The sequence below is a fragment of the Hylobates moloch genome, unplaced genomic scaffold (genome assembly GCF_009828535.3).
Source record: "Hylobates moloch isolate HMO894 unplaced genomic scaffold, HMol_V3 SCAFFOLD_10, whole genome shotgun sequence".
NCBI classification, from domain to species: Eukaryota; Metazoa; Chordata; class Mammalia; order Primates; family Hylobatidae; genus Hylobates; species Hylobates moloch.
In genome coordinates this window covers 103,729,417-103,748,811 of record NW_026652285.1, presented here as the reverse complement: position 1 = coordinate 103,748,811, position 19,395 = coordinate 103,729,417, and the positions used below count along the sequence as shown (strand labels likewise).

Below are 19,395 nucleotides of genomic sequence, written 5' to 3'. Positions count from 1 at the left end.
CAGGAATTTGAGACCAGCCTGGCCAACATGGCGAAACCCCATCTCTACTAAAAATACAAAAAATTAGCCGGGCGTGGTGGTGGGCGCATGTAATCCCAGCTACTCGGGAGGCTGAGGCAGGAGGATCGCTTGAACCTGGAGGGTGGAGGTTGCAGTGAGCTGAGATCACACCATCGCACTCCAGCCTGGCAACAGAGCAAGACTCTGTATCAAAAAAAAAGAAAAGAAAAAGGAGAGAGAGAGAGAGAGGGTGGATGGGTGGGTGGATGGATAAACGGGTGGGTGAATAGATGCGTAGCTAGAGAGATGGAGTGGATGGGTAGATGAAATGAGCATAGGAATGAATGAGCAGATTGTACCCCCTTTAAAACACAAGCCTCGGCTGGGTGCGGTGGCTCATGCCTGTAATCCCAGCACTTTGGGAGGCCGAGACGGGCGGATCACGAGGTCAGGAGATCGAGACCATCTTGGCTAACACGGTGAAACCCCGTTTCTACTAAAAATACAAAATATTAGCCGGGCGTGTTGGCGGGCGCCTGTAGTCCCAGCTACACGGGAGGCTGAGGCAGGAGAATGGCGTGAACCCGGGAGGCGGAGCTTGCAGTGAGCTGAGATCGCGCCACTGCACTCCAACCTGGGGGAAGACAGCGAGACTCCATCTCAAAAAAAAAAAAAAACAAGCCTCCACTAGAATGGGCAGCATATTGGGCTTTATCAGTCATTCACACCTTTACCGTGAATTGTTTTGGCCAAACATTCCACAGCACATTTTGAGTAGTTGGGGGCAGAGACAGGAGGGGCAAGGACCCCACAAACAACTGGGCTCTGACTTCCCAATTCCCACCCCCCTCCAGAGAGAGAGACACCAGAGACCGTGTTGCTGGAAGAGGGGCTCTGTGGACCCAGTGGGGCACCAGTGACTGCGTGCTAGGAAAGGCTGTGCCCAGGGCCGCCCCCGCACCTACCTCGTGGGAGTAGACGATGGCGATGAGGCCGGTGAGCAGACAGCAGAAGAGGGTCACCAGCACTGACTCCATCATGTAGTCCTTTGGCAGGGGCCTGTGCTCGACCGTGGCAGGGCCTGGCACGCCAGCCATCGGGCCATTGTACTGTGGGGGCAGAGCCACAATGGTGAGGGAGCTGGCCCAGCCTCTGGACAACAGAGTGAGTGAGAAGCCCAGCCAGGCCATGCAAGTTCTCTCACTCAGTCCCCCAAGTCCCCACCCATTGAGGCTGCAATTCACGGAGGGGTTGGGTCAGGGTGCCCTTCTGCCCTCTCCCTCTTGCACCCCTGGCCACTCAGCCCTGCTGAGCCCTCAGTCCTGCCCTCTACCATTGGTTCAGTCCAGGCTCCAGCCTCTCTGAGACCTCTATCGTCCTCACTGGGCTCGCCACCCCTCCCTGGGGGACCTCCAATCTTTCCCCCACAGACAGCCCAGGGTTTTTGTTTGTTTTTATTTTTATTTTTATTTTGGAGGCAGAAGCTTGCTCTGTCACTCAGCCCGGAGTGCAATGGTGTGATCTCAGCTCACTGCAGCCTCAGCCTCCCTGGCTCAAGCAATCCTCCTGCCTAGCCTCAAGAATAGCTGGGGCTACAGGCGCGCACCACCATGCCCGGCTAATTTTTTTACGTTTAGTAGAGATGAGGGCTCACTATGTTGCCTAGGCTGGTCTGGAACTCCTAAGCCCAAGCCATCTGCCTGTCTTGGCCTCCCGAAGTGCTGGGATTACAGGTATGAGGCACCGTGCCGGGACTGTTTTGTTTTTAAAGAAAATCTAATCAAGTCACCTCCTGCCCAAAGTTTCTGGGGTCCCTCACCACGGGTCCCACCATCCTCCCCTCCCTACCAAGCCAAACAAGCCTCCACCATCCCCAGGTGGCCCAGTCTCGGCCCCTCCACGCCTGTGCGGTGCCTTCTGTCCAGGGTGCCCGTCGTTCCCTTTGCCTTAGCCCTCCTATTCATCCTCCAAAACCCCGCTCAAATGCCTCCACCTCCAGGGAGCCTCCTGGACTCGCCCGCCCCCAGGCCAAGGTGGCGCTTCCTCCTCTGCAAGGACAGAAGTCACCTCTCGGCCTCCGCACGGGCGCCCCCGACCACGCGCAGACAGCACGGAAGGGAGCGCGCCCAGGGCGGCGGCCACTCACCACGGGGAAGGGGAAGGCGGCCCCGGCGGGCGGCGAGAAGAGCGCGGGCGGCGTGGGCGCGGCCGGGTAGAGCTGGGCGGGCGGCGGGAAGAGTGCAGACGGCGCGGGCTGCAGGACCACGGGCACCTGCGGGAAGGGCGGGTACAGCAGCGGCGCGGCCTTGGGGTCCGGCGGCGCGTAGGGCGGGGGCTCCCCAACGAAGCCGATGTGTGGGGCGCCGCCGGCCACCGCCTTGGAAACCGGCCCGGCCTCGCCCGCCGCCTGGGCCAGGGCGTCCTCTAGGGCGGGCTCACTGCCCCCCGAGGCCCCGTCCTGGCTGGGCGCCCCGTCCTCGTCCAGGGTCCGCGGGCGGCGCGGGAGCGCGGGCTGCACGGGCATCTGGGGATCCTCGGGGGTGGCGGGCTTCGCGGGGCTCCGGGGGTCCTCGGGGGTGACGGGGCTGCCGCCGCCTTTCGTGTTGGACCCTAGAAAGAAATGGCAGCCGTCGTGAGCAAGAGGCCACCGGGCTAGGTGGGACGTTGCTGGTCGCGAAGTTCCCACCAACCAAGCTCCCAGCCCTCTGCAGCTGGGCCTCATAGGATCTTGACGCAAAGGGACTAGAAAACAGGCCCAGAGGGGCCACCTGCCTTGGTGGAGTCACACAGACTGAGCCACCCATCTAGGTGAGAACCCAGGCTGCCGACCCCGCCCCTCCATGCGCTGCCCCACCCCCTTTCCTTGGCAGATGGCCTCTATTGGGAGGTAGTTTCGGCCCCAACTAAGGCCTTTATGCAAAGTTAATTGGACCAGAAAAGGAGAATCAACCCAGGGAAGCCCCTGATTGGCTATCTTGAGATACACCTCCAATGAAGGGGGCGCCTACCTGAGGAGATGAGCTGAACCAATTAGATTCTTGGCCTGGAGTTGTAGGGGAGGGGTGAGGTGCCCAGGAGCTGCCAAACTGTAGCTAGAGTAACATGGTGGAGCCAGGAGGTCACTAAGGGCCATATGCACACTGAGGCACCGAGAGAATGGACACCAGAACATACAGGGCCCAGCAGCTTGCAGCCAGGGCTCAGAGCCTCATGGCTGCCCAGCTGCCTTGCTCCCGACCCAGGCCCTGGCCTTCAGCACCCAAAGATAGGTCCTGGTGGTGCCTGGTCAGGTCCCAACAAATTCTTAAGGTCCTTTGCACCTCCTGAGAGCATCCCGACCAGCTGAGCACCAGAGGGCCTCAGGCAAGGGTACAAGGAAGGCCCTGGAAGAGAATCGCAGAGTGGGCTCCCCTGACCTAGGTGGGCATTCAGGCCTCACAGCAGAAGTGGGCAGCCCAGAGCCAGGGGTCTGGCTTTGGAGGTCCATTTCCTAAGTGTCCTTAAGGGTTACAGAAGGCAGAGGGATGAGTGAAACAGACATCACACAGACATCTCAGTGGGGGTGGGTGAACCCTTCCTGAAGTCCCCCACGGGTGGAGGCAGGAATCCTTGCCAGAGCGATCCCAATGGCAGGGAATGCTGAGCCCCTGGGCGCGTCCTGCCTCAACCTCCTCCCAGCAGCCAGGGGCTCACTCATGGCCCCCGAACCCCATACACTTGCCATGCTGTTTATACCTCCACACCTTTACCTGTGATGTTCCCTCTGTTTATCCACCCCTTGGATCTGGGCTTGACCATGTGACTTGCTTTGCACAATGGGACATTTTGTAAGCAGAAGTTTTAAAAACTTTTCTCTCCAGGTTAACAGAGGCTGGGGCTGGGGAGTTGGCGTTTCATGGGTGTCAAGTTTCTGTTTGGGAAGATTGAAAAGCGTTCCAGAGATGGATGGTGGTGATGCCTGCACAACAATGTGAGTGTTCTTAATGCCACTGAATTGCACACTTAGAAGTGGTTCAAATGGTAAATTGTATGTTATACGTATTTAGCACCATTTTTTAAAAGCCTGTCTCTCCAGCTGATGACAACTGAAAAGTCTAGACAAAATACAAAAAGGAACCATCTGAGGTCACTGAAAGACAAACAAAAGCAGGCAGGTTGTGGAGTGGAGTCAAAACTTAGAGAATGGCCAGGTGCCGTGGCTCACGCCTATAATCCCAGCACTTTGGGAGGCTGAGGCAGGTGGATCGTCTGAGCTCAGGAGTTTGAGACCACCCAGGGCAACATGATGAAACCCCGTCTCTGCTAAAAATACAAAAAAAAAAAAAAATTAACCAGGTGTGGTGGCGCATGCATCTAGTCCCAGCTACTTGGGAGGCCGAGGCAGGGGAATTGCTCAAGCCCCAGAGGTGGAGGTTGCAGTGAGCCGAGATCGCGCCACTGCACTACAGCTTGGGCTACAGAGTGAGACTCTGTCTCAAAAAAGAAAAAAACAAAACAAAACAAAAAAAAACCTTAGAGAAATGAGCCAGGCACGGTGGCTCATGCCTGGGAGGCCAAGGCGAGCAGATCAATTGAGGTCAGGAGTTTGAGACCAGCCTGGCCAATATGGGGAAACCCCATCTCTCTATTAAAAACACAAAAAAATTAGCTGGGTGTGGTGGCGGGCGCCTGTAATCTCAGCTACTCAGGAGGCTGAGGCAAGAGAATTGCTTGAACCTAGGAGGCAGAGGTTGCAGTAAGCCGAGATTGCGCCACTGCACTCCAGCCTGGGCAACAGTGAGACTGCATCTCAAAAAACAAAACAAAACAAAACAAAACAAAACAAAACAAAAAACTTAGAGAAATGGACTCTGAGGGGGTGAGTTTCCTGCTTTTCCCCTCTCATTGCCCTGGCAGCTCAGAGCACCAGCACCGGACCCGCACTGGAGCAGCAGAACAGGAGACTAAAAGTCCAGTAGAAACCCTGGCATTCCGACCAGACGGACCACGAAAGGAAAGGGCTCCCCACTCTCTGCAGAGTGGGAAGATGGAGGCAGACCTAGAAGAGACAGAGCTGGAGAAAGGGGGTCCCTGATTATGTGGGTGACCTGGGGTGACCGCCATACCACTGTCTGCCCAGGACTTTCTTGGATTTACTGCTGAGAGTCTCACATCCTGGGAAACTCCTTAGTCCCAAACAAACTGGGATGGTCGGACTCCCTAGAATGAATTCACACAAGTCTTGGGCTCCCCCCGAACTGCATGTGCAGGAGACAAACCCAGACCAGCCTAACAAAAACTCTGAAAACTGACCCACGTTTGGAAATGCCACTCATAGAAGATGAAACAGAATTTCTGGCCTGAAACTGAGCAGGCTGACTGCCTCCTGAAACCAAACAAACCCACCTTCTCCGGGGAATTGTAACAGGACTAAGAATCTACACAACATACTATTCACAATGTCCAGGACACAATCCAAGATCGTTCGCCATACAGTGGCCAATGCTCAAAGGAAAAGACGCTCAGCAGATGCCAACCCTGAGAGGACCCGATACTGGAATTTTCAGAAAAAGCAGCCATTACAACTGTGCTCCATGAGGTCAAGGTAAACACACTTGGCCAGACGCTGTGGCCTCCTCACAGGAGGGTGCAGTGAGCTGTGATTGAAACACTGCACTCCAGCCTAGGCTACAGAGTGAGACCTTGTCCTCCTCAAAAGGGAGAAGTGGCATGTGACAAACTTTCCGTGCCTCCATTTCCTCATCTGTAAAGTGAAGATAAATCACAGTAATAATCATTTTTAGAGAGGCAAACATGGCTGGGTGTGGTGGCTCATGCCTGTAATCCCAGCACTTTGGGAGGCCAAGGCGGGTGGGTCACTTGAGGTTAGGAGTTCCAGACCAGCCTGGCCAACACAGTGACTTCTCGTCTCTACTAAAAATACAAAAATTAGTCAGGTGTGGTGGCAGGTTTCACTCGCATCTGTGTGAAGAGACCACCAAACAAGCTTTCTGTGAGCAATAAAGCTTTTAAATCACCTGGGTGCAGGCGGGCTGAGTCCAAAAAGAGAGTCAGCAAAGGGAGATAAGTGTGGGGCCATTTTATAGGATTTGCGTAGGTAAAGGAAAATTACAGTCAAAGGGGGTTGTTCTCTGGCGGGCAGGGGAGGGGGTCACAAGGTGCTCAGTGGGGGAGCTTTTGAGCCAGGATGAGCCAGGAAAAGGAATTTCACAAGGTAATGTCATCAGTTAAGGCAGGAACTGGCCATCTGGATATGTACGTGCAGGTCACAGGGGATATGATGGCTTAGCTTTGTCTCAGAGGGCTGACATTCCTGTCTTCTTATATTAATTAAAAAAAGAAAACAAAATAATGTTGAAGTGTTGGGGTGGCGAAAATTTTTTGGGGGTGGTATGAAGAGATAATGGGCGATGTTTCTCAGGACTGCTTCAAGCGAGATTAGGGGTGGCGTGGGAACCTAGAGTGGGAGAGATTAAGCTGAAGGAAGATTTTGTGGTAAGAGGCGATATTGTGTGGTTGTTAGAAGGAGCATTTGTCGTATAGAATGATTGGTGATGGCCTGGATGCGGTTTTGTATGAATTGAAAAACTAAACGCAGGCCGGGCGCGGTGGCTCATGCCTGTAATCCCAGCACTTTGGGAGGCCGAGGCGGGCGGATCACGAGGTCAGGAGATCACGACCATCCTGGCTAACATGGTGTAACTGTCACTACTAAAAATATAAAAAATTAGCCAGGCGTGGTGGCGGGCGCCTGTCCCAGCTACTCGGGAGGCTGAGGCAGGAGAATGGCATGAACCTGGGAGGCGGAGCTTGCAGTGAGCTGAGATCGCACCACTGCACTCCAGCCTGGGTGACAGAGCGAGACTCCGTCTCAAAAAAAAAAAAAAAAGAACAACTAAATGGAAGACACAAGGTCCGAATAAGAGAAGGAGAAAAACAGGTATTAAAGGACTAAGAATTGGGAGGACCCAGGACATCCAGTGAGAGAGTGCCCAAGAATTGGGAGGACCCAGGACATCCAGTGAGAGAGTGCCCTGCCAGAAAAGATTAGAGAGTGAATTGAGCATAGTTTGTGATTTTGAGGGCCTCTAAAAGTATTAAAGCAGTGGCAGCTGCTGCACGCAGACATGAGGGATAGGCTAAAACAGTAAGGTCAAGTTGTTTGGACAGAAAGGCTACAGGGCGCAGTCCTGACTCTTGTATAAGAATTCTGACTGCACTAACCATGCCTAGGAAGGAAAGGAGTTGTTGTTTTGTAGAAGGGATTGGGGTTTGGGAGATTAGCCGGACACGATCAGCAGGAAGAGCACGTGTGTTTTCATGAGAATTATGCCGAGATAGGTAACAAATGAGGAAGAAATTTGGGCTTGACTGAAGTAATGGGGGCTGTCTGTGAAGCCTTGTGGCAGTACAGCCCAGGTAATTTGCTAAGCCTGATGGGTGTCAGGGTCAGTCCAAGTGAAAGCGAAGAGAGGCTGGGATGAAGGGTGCAAAGGAATAGTAAAGAAAGCATGTTTGAGATCCAGAACAGAATAATGGGTTGTGGAGGGAGGTATTGAGGATAGGAGAGTATATGGGTTTGGCATCACGGGGTGGATAGGCAAAACAATTTGATTGATAAGGTGCAGATCCTGAACTAGCCTGTAAGGCTTGCCTGGTTTTTGGACAGGTAAAATGGGGGAATTGTAAGGGGAGTTTATAGGCTTTAGAAGCCCATGCTGTAACAGGCGAGTGATAACAGGCTTTAATCCTTTTAAAGCGTGCTGTGGGATGGGGTATTGGCATTGAGCAGGTAAGGGTGATTAAGTTTTAACAGGATGGTAAAGGGTGCATGATATACAAGAGGGAGATGCAAAGGAGGCTTTGGGTTGGGAAGAAGGGCAGCAATGAGATGTGGTTGTAGTCCAGGAATAGTCAGGGAAGCAGATAATTTAGTTGAAATGCAGATAATTTGGTTAAAATGTCTCGGCCTAATAAGGGAACTGGGCATGTGGGGATAACTAAAAAAGAGTGCATAAAAGAATGTTGTCCAAGTTGGCACCAGAGTTGGGGAGTTTTAAGAGGTTTAGAAGCCTGGCCGTCAATACCTACAACAGTTATGGAGACAAGGGAAACAGGCCCTTGAAAAGAAGGTAATGTGGAGTGGGTAGCCTTCGTATTGATTAAGAAGGGGACGGACTTACCCTCCACTGTGAGAGTTACCCAAAGCTCAGCATCCGTGATGGTCTAGGGGGCTTCTGAGGCGATTGGGCAGCGTCAGTCTTCAGCCACTAAGCCGAGAAGATGTGGGAAGGAGTCAGTGAGAGAGCCTTGGGCCAGAGTTCCAGGGGCTCTGGGAGTGGCTGCCAGGTGAGTTGAACAGTCCAATTTTCAGTGGGGTCCCGCACAGATGGGACATGGCTTAGGAGGAATCCCGGGCTGGGGGCATTCCTTGGCCCAGTGGCCAGATTTCCAACACTTGTAGCAAGCTCCTGGGGGAGGAGGTTCTAGAGGAATGCCTGGCAGCTGCGGTTCAGGCGTTTGAAGTTCTTGTGTGTGCTGGAGATGTGGCTGGGGTTTATCTCACAGTGGAGGCAAGGAATTGCAACTCAGAAATACATTGCTACTTGGCTGCCTCTACTCTATTATTGTACACCTTGAAGGCAAGGCTAATTAAGTCCTGTTGTGGGGTTTGAGGGCCAGAATTTAATTTTTGGGGGTTTATTTAATGTCGGGAGCAGATTGGGTAATAAAATGTATATTGAGAATAAGATGGCCTTTTGACCTTTTAGGGTCTAGGGCTGTAAAGCTTCTCAGGGTTGCTGCCAAATAGCCATTAACTGGGCTGGATTTTTCATATTTGATGAAAAAGAGCCTAAATGCTAACTGATTTGGGAGAGGTCAGATAAAGAAAAAGGAGCATTAACCTTGACTATGCCTTTAGCTTCAGCCACCTTTTTAAGAGGGAATTGCTGGGCAGGTGGGGGAGGGCTAGTTGCGGAATGAAACTGTAGGCCGGACCAGGTGTGAGGAGGGGAGGTGATAAAAGGATTATAGGGTTGGGGAATGGAGGCTGAGGAAGAATTTGGACCTGGCTCAGCCTGGCGCGGAGCAGCCTGGGGAGGAGGGGAGAGGTCAGATGGATCTGTAGAAAAGGAAGATTCAAAAGACTCAGCGACGCTTGGGGTTGGGACTGAGGGGACAGGCAGGAGGGAAAGAAGGAAGATCTGGGACAAGTTGCATTGGGAACAGAGACTAGGGAGGGACCGATGTGTAAAAGAATGCCTGGATGTCAGGCACCTCAGACCAGTTGCCCATTTTACGACAAGAATTATCTAGATCTTGTAGGATGGAAAAATCGAAAGTGCCATTTTCTGGCTCTTTGGAACAATTGTCGAGTTTGTATTGGGGTCAAGCGGTGTTGCAGGAGAAAATAAGACACTTAGATTTTAGGTCAGGCGAGAGTTAAAAAGGTTTTAAGTTCTTGAGAACACAGGCTAAGGGAGAAGAGGGAGGAATAGAGGGTGGAAGGTCGCCCATAGGGAAGGAGGCAAGTTTAAAGAGAAGGGTAGAGACACGGAGAGAAGGGGTATGGGATGCTTGCCCCCCAGGAAAGTGGAGAAGGGGTGGGGGGTGCTTGCCCCCCAGGAAAGTGGAGAGAAGAGAGGATAGAGACACGGAGAGAATGGGTTGGGTGAGCAGCCCTGGCTGCAATGTGGGTGAGCAGCCAAAGCAGGCATCCCCACAATTGACTTGCCACCAAGGGAATGTGGGTGAATGACCAAGGCAGGCATCCCCGTGGAGATCAGATACCAATGGATTGTGGGTGAATAATCAGGCAGGCATCCCTGCAATGATTAAACACCAAGGGAAGACTGTCTTCCCAAGTCCGTGGGTTTTGGGTGCCAGAGTTTTGGGTCCACGGATAAAACGCATCTCCTTTGTCTCTACCAGAAAAGGAAAGGAACTGAAATTAAGAGAAGGGAGAGATTGAAGTGTGGCGCCAAGATTGAAAGGAGAACGAGGTTGAGGGATAGTGAGAGAAGTTGGAGAAGAGAGTAAAGAGAGGCTGCTTACTCTTAAAATTGGTGAGATGTTTCTTGGGCTGGTTGGTCTGAGGACTCGTGGTCGTAGGTGGATCTTTCTCACGGAGCAAAGAGCAGGAGGACAGGGGATTGATCTCCCAAGGGAGGTCCCCCGATCTGAGTCACGGCGCCAAATTTCACTCGCGTCCGTGTGAAGAGACCACCAAACAGGCTTTGTGTGAGCAATAAAGCTTTTTAATCACCTGGGGCAGGCGGGCCGAGTCCGAAAAGAGTCAGCGAAGGGAGATAGGGGTGGGGCCGTTTATAGGATTTGCGTAGGTAAAGGAAAATTACAGTCAAAGGGGGTTGTTCTCTGGCGGGCAGGGGTGGTGGGGGGGGGCGGTCACAAGGTGCTCAGTGAGGGAGCTTTTGAGCCAGGATGAGCCAGGAAAAGGAATTTCACAAGGTAACGTCATCAGTTAAGGCAGGAACAGGCCATTTTCACTTCTTTTGTGGTGGAATGTCATCAGTTAAGGCAGGAACCGGCCATCTGGATGTGTAGGTGCAGATCACAGGGGATATGATGGCTTAGCTTGGGCTCAGAGGCCTGACATTGGGCGCCTGTAATCCTAGCTACTTGGGAGGGAGAATCCCTTGAACCTGGGAGAAGGAGGCTGCAGTGAGCCGAGATTGTGCCACTGCACTCCAGCCTGGGTAGAGCGAGACTCAGTCTCAAAAAAAAGAAAAAAAAAAATAGACGAACATGAGGCCAGGCTCTGCTCTGAGAGCTTTTCCTTCCGTAACCCGGGTCATCTCCGGCGCGCTTTTGTTTTTGTGCTCCCCATTTTACTAATGAGGGAACCGAGGCTCCCAGCAGGAAACGTGGGTCTCAGCGAGTCAGCTCTCCACTCTAAACAGGTCTCTCCGGGATGCTGTCCCTGCCCCAGCTATCATAACAAAAACCGCAGTTTCCCTGGATCCCGCCAGGGCAAATACCTGGCCCGATGGCGCGGAGATAGGGCCCCAGAGTAAATAAATCTGCTGGCGGCGCTGCCTGGTGGGGGCCTCGGGTGGGTTCTCAGGTTCTCAGGCTCTTGACACAGGAGCCTCCGCCAGGCATTCCAGCTGGGAAGGGGGGTCCGGGCTCCCCGCGGGGAAAGTGCTTGAGGGTCTGGGGAGAGTCCTGGAGGGCGGGGCGAGGGGGGAGGGGTCAGTGCTCCAGCATCTCCCGGAGCTGCTTGCAGATGGGACTGGGTGCGCCCCATCCCCGGGCTCTGGAGATCAGCCACGCTGTGGGATGCGGGGGCGGGGAGTGCGCGAGACTCTGCAGGGGTCCCACTGCCACCGCACCACTGCCTCCTGCCAGCCAGAGACTCCCCAGGGCAAGGACGAGGTCTGGGTTCCCTGCCCCCCGCCCCTTCCAGCGCCTGGCGCCTCGGGGTGGGCGACGTCGAGTTGGTCGCAGCCTTGGCCGGATCCCACCCGCGTCCGCGCCTCTCTCCAGCTCTGCCCCCACCCCACCTCTCTCGGTCCCTGTCTCCAGCTCTCCGTCCCCGAACTAGCCCGTGGGGTCTCTTCCTGGGTCGTACTCCCCACTGCAGGCTCTGTCTCCACCCCGCCCTGGCCAGGGTCGCCCCCTCCCCTGCTGCAAGGACTTCAGCCTGGCCGGGGCGGTGAGCGGAGCTGCCAGAGGCGGGACACGGGGCGGGAGGGGGCAAAATGCGCAGAGAATGAACCGCCGCGGCCCCCTCCCTGGCTTGCCCGCAGGGGCACCCCCAGAGCTCCCGAACTTTCCACAGCAGCTTCCTGGCCCTCCCCACCCTGGCTCCAGATGGGGTGTCCTGGGCCGGGCATTCTCCCCCATCTTGCTGCCACAGGCCTCCGGGGCACCACAGCCCCTGGCCTGTGCCGGCCCCACCGATCCCTGACCCTCCAGAACGTGGCCCGCAGATATCTACCCCCTAAACCCCCTCCAGCACCGGCCCCACGAGCACCTGCCCCTCCAGTAGCCGCCCCTCTGGTATCTACCCCTTACACCCCCTCCAGCACCCGCTCCGCCAGCACCTGCACCGCCAGTACCTGTCCCGCCAGCACCTGCCCCTCCGCCACCTGCCCCTCCAGCTCCTGCCTCCATGGTCCGAGCCGCGGCGGCTGCAAGGGCCGCGCGGCTCCCTGGCCCGGCGCCTCCCGTCGGGCCGGCTCGGCTTGCGCCGCGGGCTCGGGTTTCCTGGTGCCTGCCGCGCGGCCGGTTAATAATTGACCGCCTTGTTTGCCCACGGCTGGGTCAACAGTCGCTCCCTGGCGCCCTGCGCTGGGCCGGACCTGCCTCCCTGCCTGCCTGGGTAGAACGGGCTTGGCGGAGACTCCGCGGCGCTGTGCAGGGCTGGAGGGGTTGGGGTAGGAGGGGAGCCAGCCAGGCCGGACTAGAGAAGGCAGGGTGGCACACGAAAGTGCCCGCAAGGCCAGCGGGTCAGCATGAGACAAAGAGGAGTGGTGGGGAGTTGGGCAACTGGACACCACAGCTGGACGGATGTGACCTGCACAGCCGAGAGTCATGGTGTCTGTAGCTTTCTTTTAATTTTCCAGCAAGAGAAGCCAGAAACGTAGATTTTTATGTGAAATCTCTCTTTTCTGTTTTTGTTTTTTTGTTTTTTTGTTTTTTGTTTTAGTAGAGATGGGGTTTCATCGTGTTAGCCAGGATGGTCTTGATCTCCTGACCTTGTGATCTGCCCGCCTCGGCCTCCCAAAGTGCTGGGATTACAGGCGTGAGCCACCACATCCAGCCTTGTTTTGTTTTAAGGCAGAGTCTCCCTCTTTTGCCCAGGCTGGAGTTCAGTGGCGCCATCTCAGCTCACTGGAACCTCCACCTCCCGAGTTCAAGCGATTTTCCTGCCTCAGCCTCCTGAGTAACTGGGATTAGAGGCCCCCGCCACCACGCCCCGCTAATTTTTTTTTTTTTTTTTTTAGTAGAGACAGGGTTTCACCATGTTATCCAGGATGGTCTCGATCTCCTGACCTCGTGATCTGCCTGCCTGGGCCTCCCAAAGTGCGGGGATTACAGGCGTGAGCCACTGCTCCCAGCCGAAATATCTTGACTTTTAAAAACCATTTATGTGGGACTTCTGTTCTCTGAAATGTGCCAGACTGGAGAATCTGAGGCAGGTCCCAATCCAACCACGTGGAAATGCTAGAGACAGGACACCAGCATGCCCCGCAGCCTTTTAGGTTCATAGCTGAGCTCCCAGGTAGCCAAGAGAATCCTCAGGGACCAGCAATGAAGAGGGAGGGACAGATACGCCCAGGAAGTGTGCAGCAGCCCTGGGGGCTTTGGTCTCAGAGTCTAGAGCTTGATTTTTCCATCCAGATGTGGATAGGAGGTGAAGCCTTGGGTCTGGGAAGCAGGGAGTTGGGATGAAGAGAAATGAACAGAAAACAAAATCTGCCTGTGGCCCAAAGGGGTGACAAGGAAGCTGGTGTGACCCAGCCTGGATTCTGGAAATAAAATCTCCCTGGGAGTTGTAGCCCTGGGCCTGTTCCTCACATGAATATGGGGTTCAAATTCAGCCTATCTGCTAGTCTAGATGCCCCTACACTAAAATTGTCATTAAAACAAAATTGGCTCTAGGAAAGAGTTCTGGTCCAAAGCAAATGTAAAACTACTCTAGTGGGACATGAACCCCATCCAAGCTGGCAAGAGGCCCAGCATGGTGGCTCACGCCTGTAATCTCAGTACTTTGGGAGGCCAAGGTGGGTGTATTGCTTGAGCCCAAGAGTTCAAGATCAGCCTAACCAACATGACGAAACCCTGTCTCTACAAAAAATACAAATATTAACCAGGTGTGGTGACACACACTTGTAATCCCAGCTACTTGGTTGGCTGAGGCACGAGAACTGCTTGAACCCAGGAGGCAGAGGTTGCAGTGAGCTGAGACCGTGCCACTGCATTCCAGCTTGGGTGACACAGCAAGACTCTGTCTCAAAAAAAAAAAAGAATTCAAGAAAATTTCCCAGAACTAAAGGACGCAAGTGTTCAGATGGAAAGAGGTCACTGAGGGCCCAACATACTGGGGAGAATACCCTCCAAAGGGATGTGATTGTGAAATTGCAAGATTCTAGCAGCAAAGAGATTCTGTAAATGTCCATAAGAAACAAAGCCAGTTTTATCCACCAGATCAAGAATCAGAATGAAATGGAATTATCAATGGAAATATTGAGGCCGAGTGTGATGGCGCAACCATCAACATGGTAATCTCAGCACTTTGGGAGGCTGAGGCAAGATAATTGCTTGAGTCCAAGAGTTCCAGACCAGCCTGGACCACATAGTGAGACCACATCTCTACAAAAAGTTTAAAAAAAAAAAATTAACCAGATGTGGTGGTGTGCCTGTGGGTCCCAGCTAGGCAGGAGGCTGAGGTGGGAAGATTACTTGAACTGGGAAAGTCAAGGCTGCAGTGAACTGTTATCACACCACTACACTCCAGCCTGGGTGACAGAGTGAGACCATGTCTCAAAAATAAAAGAAAGAAAAAGGAAAAAAAGAAGAATTACAGCAGACATCTTGTTTGAAACTATGCTAGCCAGAACACAATGAGTGACGTCTTTGAAGTGACAAAAAAAAAAACCCCAAAAAAAAAACCTGTCAACTCAGAATTCTATACCCAGTAAAAATCTCATTAAAAAACAAGAGTTAAAAAAAACCTCTTTAGGCCGGGCGTGGTGGCTCACGCCTGTAATCCCAGCACTTTGGGAGGCCAAGGTGGGCAGATCACGAGGTCAGGAGACGGAGACCATCCTGGCTAACATGGTGAAACCCCATCCCTACTAAAAATACAAAAAATTAACCAGGCGAGGTGGCGGGCGCCTGTAGTCCCAGCTATGCGGGAGGCTGAGGCAGGAGAATGGCGTGAACCCTGGGGGGTGGAGCCTGCAGTGAGCCGAGATCGTGCCACTGCATTCCAGCCTGGGCGACAGTGAGACTCCGTCTCAAAAAAAAAACAAAAAACAAAAAACAAAAAAACAACAAAAAAAACCTCTTTAAAAATAAAAGAAAAACATTTTAAATTTGCGGTATCAAGCTATGAAAAGACATGAAAGGATCTTCAATGCATATTGCTAAGTGAAAGAAGCCAGTCTGAAAAGGCTGCATATTGTATGACTCCAACTAGATGATATTCTGGGAAAGCAAACCTATGGAAGATCAATGGTGAACAGTGCTTAGGGAGAGGAAGAGATGAATAGCAGAGAGGATTTTTAAGGCAGTGAAACTACTCTGTATAATACTATAGGCTGAGCGTAGTGGCTCATGCCTGTAATCCCAGCACTTTGGGAGGCCGAGGTGGGCAGATCATTTGAGGTCAGGAGTTTGAGACCAGCCTGGTCAACATGGCAAAACCCCATCTCTACTAAAAATACAAAAATTAGCCAGACGTGGTGGCAGGTGCCTGTAATTCCAGCTACTCAGGAGGCTGAGGCAGGAGAATCGCTTGAATCCTGGAGGTGGAGGTTGCAGTGAGACGAGATCATGCCACCACACTCCAGCCTGGGCAACAGAGTGAGACTCCATCTCAAAAACAACAATAATAATAATAATATCATGGTGAATACATGTTATTATAAATTTTTCCAAATGCATAGAATGTACACCAAGAGTGAGCTCTAATGTAGTGACGGACACTGGTGATAATGGTGTGTCCATATAAGTTCACTGATTGCAACAAATGTACCACTCTGGTGTGCGGTGTTGAAAATGGGGGAGATGGTGCATGTGGGGGTGGCAGGGAGTATATGGGAAAATCTTTGCACCTTCAGCTCAATTTTTCTGTGAACCTAAAACTGCTCTAAAAAGATAAAGTCCATTACAATTCTTTTTTTAAAAGAAAAATAATTTCTCATCCAAAACAAACAAAAACAACAGAGGGAGTTCATTCAGGCAGAAGAAATAAAAAAACTAAAGCAAAGGCCAGGTGCGGTGGCTCACGCCTGTAACTGCAGCACTTTGAGAGCTCAAGGCAGGCAGATCACTTGAGGTCAGGAGTTCAGAACCAGCCTGGCCAACATGGTGAAACCCCATCTCTTCTAAAAATAAAAAAAAATTAAAAATTAGCCAGGCATGTTAGTGGGTGCCTGTAATCCCAGCTACTTGGGAGGCTGAGGCAGGAGAATTGCTCAAACTCGGGAGGCAGAGGTTGCAGTGGGCTGAGATCATGCCACTGTACTCCCGCCTGGGTGACAGAGCAAAACTCCATCTCAAAAAAAAAAAAAAACACAAAACGCTAAAGCAAAAATAGTAGGGATTTATTTGTGTTCATAGCATACTAAAAAATAAATTAGGCTAGGCACAGTGGCTCATACCTGTAATCCCAACACTTTGGGAGGCTGAGGCGGGTGGATTGCTTGAACTCAGGAGTTCAAGACCAGTCTGGGCAACGTGGCAAAACCCTGCCTCTAAAAAAATACAAAAATTACCTGGACATGGTGGTGTGTGCCTATAGTCCCAGCTACTCAGGAGGCTGAGGTGGGAGGATCCCCTGAGCGTGGCAGGCAGAGGCTGCAGTGAGCTGAGATCACACTGAGCCACTGCATTCCAGCCAGGAAGACAGAGTGAGACCCTGTTCAAAAAATTAATTAATTCATTAATTATGTGACACAATAGAACAAGTGATGGGAGGGGTTGGCGCTGCACTGCTGTAAAGCTCTTACACTATGCACCAGCAATATAACATTATTTGAAGATAAACAGATTAATTAAATACATATGTTGTAAACCCTAGGGCAATCACTAGATTTTTACTGAAAATATCTCAATAAGAACATAATAGAGGAGATAAATGGAACCATGAACAATTTTCAATTAACCCATGAGGAAGCAGAAAAAGAGGAAACATCCGTTCAAGCACAGATAGAACAAATAGAAGAGAGCATGACTGGGGCTATGGTGAGGCCAGTGAGGTCCTGAGATGCAAAACGTAAGGGGTACTCACTTTCAGGACCACATACGTGCAGAATTCAGCACTCGTATGAATCCGAGAGTTTACAGCCAAGAATCCTGGCAGACAGCACTGGAGTCAGGTGGTCAAGGTGAGCACCACCAGGAATAACTGTAGAGATGGGCTCGGTGTCTATGTTACCCAGGCTGGTCTTGACTCCTGGGCTCCAGTGATCCACCCACCTTGGCTACTCAAAGTGCTGGGATTACAGGTGTGAGCTATTGCATCCAGCCTCTACAAAGGATTTTTATTTTTTTATTGAGACGGAGTCTAACTGTGTCCCCCAGGCTGGAGTACAGTGGCACGATCTCAGCTCACTGCAACCTCCGCCTCCTGGGTTCAAGTAATTATCCTGCATCAGCCTCCCGAGTAGCTGGGATTACAGGTGCCTGCCACCACACCTGGCTAATTATTGTATTTTTTTGTAGAGAGGGGGGTTTCACCATGTTGGCCAGGCTGGTCTCGAACTCCTGACCTCAGATGATCTGCCTGCCTCAGACTCCCAAAGTGCTGGGATTATAAGCGTGACGGCCTGGCTGGCCAGCCTACTCTTTAACTCCTGGCCTCAAGTGATCCGCCTGTCTAGCCTCCTAAAGTCCCGGGATTACAGGCATGAGCCACTGCAACAGGCCCCTACAAAACATTTTGATGTCTTTATTTTTTATGATTAGAATTTTCATTTGGTTCTTTAAAAAAAATCTACAATTTTTGCCAGACACAGTGGCTGACACTTGTAATCCCAGCAACTTGGGAGGCTGAGGCAGGAGGATTGCTTGAGGCCAGGAGTTCAAGACCAGCCTGGGCAACATAGAGAGACCCTGTCTCTAAAGTAAATTTAAAAATGAGCCAGGTGCGGTGGCCCCCACCTGCGGTCTCAGATACTCAGGACGCTGAGGCAGGAGCATCACTTGAGCCCAGGAAATTGAGGTTAGCATTGAGCTATGATTGTGCCACTGCACTCCAGCCTGGGTGACAGGGCAAGATCCTGTCTCTAAAAACATAAAATAAAAAAATAAAATAAAAATCTACAACTTTAATATGTCTTTTTTGCTTTGCTTTCTCTTCAAATGGCTTCTATTAATTATTTCAAACTCATAGAAAAAATTGTAAGAATAGTAGAAAGGCTGGGCGCGGTGGCTCACACCTGCAATCCCAGCACTTTGGGAGGCCAAGACGTGCAGATCACCTGAAGTTGGGAGTTCAGGACCAGCCTGACCAACATGGAGAAACCACGTTTCTACTAAAAATACAAAAATTAGCCAGGTGTGGTGGTGCACACCTGTAATCCCAGCTACTCGGGAGGCTGAGGCAGAAGAATCACTTGAACCTGGGAGGCAGAGGTTGCAGTGAGCCGAGATCACACCATTGCATTCTAGCCTGGGCGACAGAACGAGACTCCATCTCAAAAAAAAAAAGCGGAAGAGGGAAGAGACCCCAGGGGTGTGCGGACACAGTAACAAACGTATGAAAGTCAGCGAGAGAGCAAAGGAGCAGCCGTCTTTGGTGGAAACCAACCCTGCACCTTGACGTTGGACTTCTAGCCTGCACAACTGGGAGGAACTACGTTTCTTTTTTTTTTGTTTCTTTTTTTTTTTTTTTTTTTTTTTGAGACGGAGTCGCTCTGTCGCCCAGGCTGGAGTGCAGTGGCGCAATCTCGGCTCACTGCAAGCTCTGCCTCCCGGGTTCACGCCATTCTCCTGCCTCAGCCTCCCATGTAGCTAGGACTCCGGGTGCCCGCGACCACGCCTGGCTAATTTTTTTTGTATTTTTAGTAGAGATGGGGTTTCACCCTGTCAGCCAGGATGGTCTCGATCTCCTGACCTCATGATCCGCCCGCCTCGGCCTCCCAAAGTGCTGGGATTACAGGCGTGAGCCACCGCATCTGGCCCCTGAGGAAATGGATTTCTGTTGTCAAAGCCACTCGGCCCGTGGCATTTTGTGACGGCAGCAGGAGCAGATTCATCATCGCCCCGTAGCCCTTGCACAGACCCCTCCGCGGTTCACATTTTGCACTCTTTGCTTGGCATTTGTGTGCTCTCTGTTCATACACAGACACAGACACACACATGCATGCACGTATACTTAATTTTTTTCTGAATGTTTGAGAATAAATAGCATATATCATGGTGATTTACCCCTAAATAACTGTGTGCATTTCCTAAAAATAAGGATATTTTCTTACATAACCTCAGCACAGTTACCGAATTCAGTGAAGTGAACACTGGTGCAATAAGATACACTCTAATCCAAGGGTCACCAACCCTTTAGATGCCACGGACCCGTACCCCGGTCTGCATAGCAGGAGGTGAGTGGTGGGCAAGAGAGCGAAGCTTTGCCTGTATTTACAGCTGCTCCCCATCGCTCACATTACTGCCTGAGCTCTGTCTCCTATAAATACATGTGCA

General features: G+C 52.0%; 2 protein-coding genes across 3 annotated transcripts in view; one reads left to right on the top strand and one right to left on the bottom strand.

The window, feature by feature from the left end:
- The window catches only part of PRRT1B (proline rich transmembrane protein 1B), a 16,715-nt gene extending 4,485 nt beyond the window's left edge, over positions 1 to 12,230 (bottom strand). Inside the window, exons 1-3 of one of the 2 annotated variants that reach the window (XM_058445309.1) lie at positions 12,114 to 12,230; positions 2,147 to 2,610; positions 966 to 1,109 (exon numbers count right to left, since the gene is read on the bottom strand). In XM_058445309.1, coding sequence (XP_058301292.1) covers positions 966 to 1,109; positions 2,147 to 2,610; positions 12,114 to 12,138 — 633 coding nt within the window. In that variant the 5' untranslated portion in view covers positions 12,139 to 12,230. Of the gene's footprint in view, positions 1 to 965; positions 1,110 to 2,146; positions 2,611 to 12,098 lie in introns of both variants that reach the window. The other variant, XM_032165469.2, reaches the window with a different exon arrangement.
- UCK1 (uridine-cytidine kinase 1) overlaps positions 2,720 to 19,395 on the top strand; it is a 33,202-nt gene continuing 16,526 nt past the window's right edge. Inside the window, exons 1-2 of the mRNA XM_058445307.1 lie at positions 2,720 to 2,808; positions 3,861 to 3,970. The gene's annotated coding sequence lies outside the window, so the exon portion shown is untranslated. The remainder of the gene's footprint in view (positions 2,809 to 3,860; positions 3,971 to 19,395) is intronic.